At 43.2% G+C, this 7,416-nt stretch overlaps 1 protein-coding gene across 1 annotated transcript; it reads left to right on the top strand.

The window, feature by feature from the left end:
- The first annotated feature begins 94 nt into the window (after nucleotides 1-94).
- LOC139431894 (uncharacterized) lies at nucleotides 95-2,292 on the top strand. Its single transcript, XM_071200144.1, has 2 exons — nucleotides 95-1,910; nucleotides 2,008-2,292. Exon 1 carries the CDS (start codon nucleotides 570-572, stop codon nucleotides 1,752-1,754), a length of 1,185 nt encoding a protein of 394 aa, XP_071056245.1. The 5' UTR covers nucleotides 95-569; the 3' UTR covers nucleotides 1,755-1,910; nucleotides 2,008-2,292.
- The last annotated feature ends 5,124 nt before the right edge of the window (nucleotides 2,293-7,416 follow it).

Here is a 7,416-nt window from a genome sequence, read left to right as displayed (position 1 = left end):
TCTGTTATGGTGAACTCGAGCATCTACGCAAGATGGTCCGACGTATGGAGATTGATAGTATTTGCAACGTACTGAGATGGGTATGGTAGCGCTACTAGCCACTGCTTGTAGAATAGTTTGCACGCTTGCTTTAGGGTGGGTTAGTGTGGCTTTCTGCGGGGGTGGAGGAAGCGCTCCATCGAGTGTCTGCCTCCTCGTGGCACCACTGGATGTGTGGCTTCCACTACTCCTTTGGGGTAAGGGAATTCACTAACTAAATGGCACTCCAACGGCCCTGTCCAAGCTGTCGTGTCGTGGCTAAGGACTTGCACGGAAGGGTAACGGCGCCGGCTGCTGTTTACAGCAACCGTCATACCATGTGCTGGTTTCCAGCACGGGGGATCTTGGCTTAACCGCCCGGATCAAGAGGAGACAACCTCAATAAAAACCCCAAAGTCAAGGTGGAACAGCTTATGCCGAAGACTTTTATCGCTTAATTGCGTTGGCCAAGAGGGAAATACTTGGTTCCTAATAAGCGGACTCTGGATACCTGGGGACCTCCAGTTTCAACAAAATCCTCTTACTGCGGCATGCGGGGCTCTGTCGCGGCGGACCTCCTTTCCCTAGCTACTCGTGGGACTTTCATGGAACAGAGTAACAAAAAAACTTTAGTAGAGGTAGATGCAACTCCGAGCGCATCAAGGCAAAAATCGCCTTCAACTAGTGAAAGCGTAGAGGACATCACACTGTCCCCCGCTTCCTCCAGTGCCAGCAGCGTCTTAACGTCTGCGACCATCGAACTTCAGGAGAGCATAGAGAAGCTCCAAGTCAAGGAAAAAAAGTTATGTGGTGCAGCACGGAAAAGGCTCAGGTGGCTGCTCAAACAAGGGCTGACTCTCGAGGAAGCCCGAGCAAAGGCCACACAGCCTATCAGTGAGGAGGAGAAGAGGGCTAAGAGACCTCGCTCCGAAAGCACAACGCCTAAAGGGCCCGACACCAAACGAGCTGCTACTGAAAGGCGTAGCGCTCCTAGCGGAGGCAATCTTCCGCAGGGGCAAAAGCCTACAGTTGCCAGCTTCAAGCAGGTGTTGGAAGGTAAAAAGATGGGTATTGCAGATTCCCTATTTCCAGAGGTGAACCTCACAACAGCCCAAATGCAGGCTATTCAAGAGGTCATCATCTCAAGAATTGTGGACCTTAGCGAGGGACATGAAGGCGACATCAAGCCTAAGTTCCTCGGCACCACATTTAAGGCAGGATGGCTGGTAGTCAACTGCGAAAACCAGGAAACAGCGGACTGGATAAAGTCCGTAACTCCAACCCTACAACCATGGGAGGGCGCATCCCTAATGGCTATCGATGAAAAGGAGCTACCTAGAGCGACTATCATGAACGCCTATTTCCCCAACAGTGCGGATGAAAAATCAGACCGCATTCTAAAAATTGTTAAAGGCCAAAACGAAGGCCTGAACACCAACGAATGGAGGGTGCTCAAAAGGACGACCGAAGGCAGCAGTGCCTTTCTTACGTTGTCCGTTGACCATCCCTCCGTAGAGAACCTTAAAAGAACAAACTATAAGGTTAGCTACAAGTTCGGGCAAATCACCCTGAGGCAAAAGAGCGGCAAGCCTACGCCACAGAAAGAAGAACCCGAACCAACACCTGGAACTTCCGGAACCGCCAAGGACCCCAAGAAGGGTAAAGGTAAGGTTAGTTCCGAAAAAAAGGGTAAGGGCAAAACTGCCGCTCCCAAAATTGCACCCGCCAAACAATAATGGCGGGTGTAGGCTTCATCCAGGCCAACATCCAGCACTGTAAAAGCGCCTCCGACGTGCTGGTCAAGGGCTTCCACAGCCCCAACATACATGTTGCGTTGATTCAGGAACCATATGTATATGGAGGAATAGTCAGAAGACTATCAACAAAAGCAGGTAAGTTATTTTATTACAGAGGAGAGTGCCCTGCGCGAGCAGCGATACTCGCTAAATCCTCTTTAAACTGCCTACCATTAACCCAGTTTATCTCTAGGGACTTGGTTGCAATGTCAGCGGTATTGCCGACGCCGGGAGGCAAGCAAGAGGCGATTATAGCCTCGGCATACTTCCCCGGTGATTCGGACGATCCACCGCCACAAGAGGTAAAAGACCTCATCGAATATTGCAATAAGAGGGGAAAACAACTCCTCCTGGGCTGCGATGCGAACGCACATCATCTCGCATGGAACAGCTCAGACACAAACAAAAGGGGTGAGTATCTTTACCAATACCTTCAAACTACAAATTTAGATATCCTCAACAGAGGTAACGTACCGACTTTTGTCACCAAGAGTCGACAAGAGGTGCTAGACATAAGCCTAGCCACGCCTCGCCTTAGTTCGCAAATCGCAAACTGGCATGTTTCGCGTGAAATCACTTTAGCGGATCACAAGCATATTCGCTTTGTCATTGTAGCAGACATGACAAAACAAACAGAATTCAGAATCCCCTCACTCACTGATTGGTGCTCTTTTTGTAGACACATCGGCGAAGAGGTTGATGAAATCAAAACAAAGATTGAAAGCAGAGAGGATCTCGAAATAGCCTCTGTTCAACTAAACAATCTCATACATAGTGCGTATGAATCAAGCTGTCCAATAAAACACAAAAGAGCACAATCCAATGTGCCTTGGTGGAACAAGGACCTTGAAAACCAGCGAGTCATGGTTAGAAGACTATATAATAAAGTCAGGAATTCCAAACTCGAGCAAACATGGGGTGTCTATAGAAAAGCCCTAACGGAATATAACTTGGCTATCCGCAAAGCCAAAAGAAAAACCTGGCGTAGCTTCTGTGAAGGCATAGACAATACGCCTACAGTTGCTCGTCTGCATAAGATCTTGGCAAAAGATCACAACACTGATCTAGGCCACCTATGCAAACAAGATGGTAAATATACAGAGGATGCTAAGGAATCGTTGGAACTCCTACTGAGTACACACTTTCCTTCCTCAAAAGTCTGCCCCCATGCAGATGCCGACCCTGAAGTAATGGACATAACCCGTCCATCAGGCAGGGTTCGCAGCACAGCTGGGAATATTTTCACACCCAACAGAGTAAGGTGGGCTATCTCGAATTTCAAGCCCCTAAAATCACCTGGAGGAGATGGAATTCTGCCTATCTTTCTGCAAAAAGGCTTAGAAGAACTTCTCCCAATAATAATATCCCTATATATAGCTAGCTACAGCTTTAGCTATATACCCACTCTATGGAGGAAAGTAAAGGTGGTCTTCATACCCAAAGGTGGTAGGCGTTCAAACGCGGACCCCAAGGCGTACAGACCAATTAGCCTAACTTCATTTCTCCTCAAAGGGATGGAAAAGGTAATCGATCAATACCTAAGGAACGGAGTGCTTCTCACAAATCCACTCCACCCTAGCCAACATGCTTACCAGAAAGCAAAATCAACAATTACCGCTCTCCATGCTTTGACTAGCACCTTAGAGGAGGCAATTGCAACCAAAGAGATAGCCCTTTGTGCTTTCATAGATATAGAGGGTGCGTTTGATAACACCTCATATGAATCCATAGAGAAGGCTTTAAACGCAAAAGACATACATCCGTCGACAATCAAGTGGTGTATAGCCATGTTGAAAAGTCGGCAGATCACAGCCAGTCTGGGAGGCGAGTCGCTGACTATAAAGGCGCTAAGAGGATGTCCCCAAGGGGGAGTGCTATCACCTCTATTATGGTGCCTGGTAGTTGATGACTTGATGAACATCCTAACTAAAAACGGATTTAAGATACAAGGGTATGCTGATGACCTGGTAATCACAATCCGAGGTAAATATGATTCAATCATAACTCAGCTAATGCAGAAAGCCCTACTACTCACCAGTACTTGGTGCAGAAGCAATGGGCTCAGCATCAATCCCAATAAAATCGAAATAGTCCCTTTCACTCGGAGAAGGAAGCTACAAATAAAAGCACCCTCCATTGAAAGCAGAACTATTAACCTCAAAACAGAAACTAAATACCTAGGGGTAATACTTGATAGTAAACTAAACTGGAACTCACACTTAGACAAGGTGAGGAAAAAGGCCATCATGGCAAACCAGATCTGCCGCAGGCTCCTAGGAAGGAACTGGGGTCTCAAACCACGAATGGCTCATTGGGCCTACGTAGCAATAATCAGACCCATGGTCGCCTACGCCTCATTGGTTTGGTGGCCAAAAACAAAACATAAGACAGCTCAACAACAGCTGGCACAAATCCAGCGGTTAGCATGTCTTAACATAACGGGTGCAATGAGATCCTGTCCGACGGCTGCTTTGGAAGCCCTACTTGGTCTCACACCGCTCCACATATATATACAAAAGGAGGCAGCCTTAAGTGCCTTATCACTGAAAACAGTTTCTTCACTCAAGTTGATGCAGGGTAATCTCAGAGGACACCTCGAGATCCTCAAAGACCCATGTCTAAATCACCTGATTGAAATTAAAACGGACCTTATACCGACGGAATACAATTTCAACCAACCGTATAAGGTCATATTTAGTAGCAGGGATGATTGGGCGAAAGGAGGGCCTCAACTAAAAAGAGGAGCCCTAGCCTGGTACACCGATGCTTCAAAGACAGTAAGATCTGGAGTAGGCATGGGCATCAGTGGACCAAACAGCCACATCAAATTGCCCCTCAGCTCGGACTTAACAATTTTCCAAGCAGAAGTTCTTGCTATAAACTTCTGCACCGCTTTGAACCTACAGAAGGGACAAAAAGGTGCATCCATAAACATTTTCACAGACAGTCGGGCCGCCTTAAAGGCAATTCAGGCCTACACGTGTGGCTCCGCACTGATCAGAGAGTGCACCAACAACCTGAAAGAACTCGCTAGGGGCAATGATGTTACCTTATGGTGGGTTCCAGGTCACAGCAACATTGAGGGCAATGAGAAGGCCGACAAGCTGGCCAAAGAGGCAGCAAACACGCCCTTCATTGGACCCCAACCTGGATGTGGACTACAAAAAAGCCACCTAAAACAAATAATCAATAACTGGGAGGCTTCAAAGATAGCCTTACGCTGGAAAGAACTTCCAGGTCACAGACAAGCGAAGAGTATGATAACTCCGTCGCAAAACAAAACCAAAGAGGTTTTATGCCTCAGCAAAGGGGATCTAAGAACGCTCTCAGGCTACCTAACCGGCCATGTGCCCCTAAAATACCACCTCTTCCACATTGGACAAGCTGAGGATCAAACTTGTCGACTATGCAACGACGAGTCAGAAACTGCTGAACATATACTGTGCAATTGCGTCGCCAGAGGACGTCTAAGGCACAACGTCTTCGGTAAAACTACCCTGTTACCTACCGACATAAAGGTTCAAGACCTTAGGACAATACTAAGGTTCATTAAGGACCTACATTTGCCCTAAACCATTGGAGGGCTAAAGTTACAATAGATCTTATAGGTCGCGGTAACGAGAGGGGCCGCCCTCCTCAGCCCGGCAGCAATAATAAAAATAATAATAACGTACTGAGATAGTTTCGTATTTATGAATATATCATCGACGCACCGTTGAGCCTGGATGGTTCGTTAAAAAGTGGATGAAAGTTAAAAGAAGCTAATATGTCCCGAGTGATTTGCATTTTTATTTGTTGACTTCCGATGATATAGGTATTAAATCTGGGCATTCCCTGGCCTGTATGTTGCTTCTGACCAGGATTGCTACCCCACCATGTGTCCTATTCTGTCGACAGAATGAAGCGGCTATACGATAATTTGTTATGTTTACGTTATGTAGTATTTCAGCATTTTGAAAATGTTCTGTTAAACTAATATAATCAATTCCTTCTGTATTCAGAAATTTCTCAAGTGCGTCTATTTTCTTCGTTAATGATTGTATATTAAAATTTATTATTTTTTGAGTTTTTATACTCGAGAATGTCTTATTTCCTTTTTCTGTTAGGTTTTGTGGGTGCGTCTGTAAATCTGTTCGAAAAAACGATTCACTCTGGTTCCCGCCGGCCACGATAATTGTTTCAGGTTGAATTTAATTTTGATTTGTTATTACTTTATTTTGTTTTTTTTATATATTTCTTTTTTTTTGTGTATGGGATTTCCAGGAAGACCAGGACGCCATAAATTGGCTTACTGATGGAAATACCCTTTGGCAAACTCTATACTTAGTTATTTTAGGCCCACTTTTACCACGTCTAGTTAAAGTGGTTGTTAACTTTAATTAATGGTTAGCGCAAAAATCGGCTTTTACCACCATATTTACCTTGTTGATAGCGCTAACTAATAGTTATTTTCGGTCTATCCGTAACTATCGGTTTGGGGGTCGGGTTAAATATTTACCTCATTGATAAACTTGGTTGAAGGTATTTTTAACCAGATGGCGTAACATAAATCTAACCTAAAATCATAATAAACGCTTACGTTCGGTCAAAACTCCATAATAGTGATTAAAACGGTGTTATTGTCGTGTTATAACAGTGTTACAAAGCGATAGAATAAAAAATCATGGATTTCGAAAGGTTTGAAATTGATGAGCAAGAAATCTTGGAGAAAATTAATTATCTATTTCCCATTCGAGGTGGACGCGTAATAAAAGACAGAATAGACCACCATCAAACTGATGAATTTATTAAAAGATTTCGATTATCAAAGGAATGTGTGCTTTCACCACATTTTAGCACAAATTGATAATGACATCAAACCACGAACCAGGAAGTATTATATATGTATAGCACTTAGTTTTTATCAGTAGAATGAATTAATAATTAATTTTTTTTAGAAATTTTGTAATCCCTGTTTCAAATAGATTGTTGCTTACTTAAAGATTTTGAGTTTGCTACAGGCAACATGTTATTGGGTGTAGCTGACTTGTGGAATCAGCGAATCATTAGCTTCAGGTCAATAATAGAAGATTAGTAGTTATCAATTATTAATAATAATAAACTTTATAATTATAAAAAATAATAAAGAAAAAGCGTTATTTACAATAAATATGTACATTATTATTATTTAAATATCGTCAACAAGTATTTAAAAAATAGATTAACTGTCTTTTTCTTTTCTTAATTTTTTTATCTCCACTTCTTTTTTCAATTTTATCACTTCCATCTCTTTCCTTCTCATTTTCTAACATTAATGTTGTTAACTCTAATCTTTTCTTTAATAACTCATTACAGGTATCGTGGACAACTTTATTGGACACTACACCATATAAAGCAGATCAATTTTTTATAAATACATGGTAGGTTAGTTAGTATTTTGATTGTACTTTTACTTTTCCTTGTTGTTTGCAAAACCCAAACGTTATTTTCCACGTACTAACGTGCCTATTTTTATTTTCGAGGACATTTTTATGATCCGCCACCAAGTCAAGTAAAAGTGTTATTTCTTCAGGTTTAAAATTTACCCCCGAATACGCTTTTCAGCCTGATTTGCGGTTTTTAT

The sequence above is a fragment of the Onthophagus taurus genome, chromosome 11 (genome assembly GCF_036711975.1).
Source record: "Onthophagus taurus isolate NC chromosome 11, IU_Otau_3.0, whole genome shotgun sequence".
NCBI lineage: Eukaryota > Metazoa > Arthropoda > Insecta > Coleoptera > Scarabaeidae > Onthophagus > Onthophagus taurus.
Note: the sequence above shows the minus strand (reverse complement) of the source record. Positions and strands in the feature narration are given on the sequence as shown.

Coding starts and splice junctions, on each gene's coding strand:
- LOC139431894 (XM_071200144.1), top strand. CDS start 570: ATGCGGGGCTCTGTCGCGGCGGACCTCCTTTCCCTAGCTACTCGTGGG.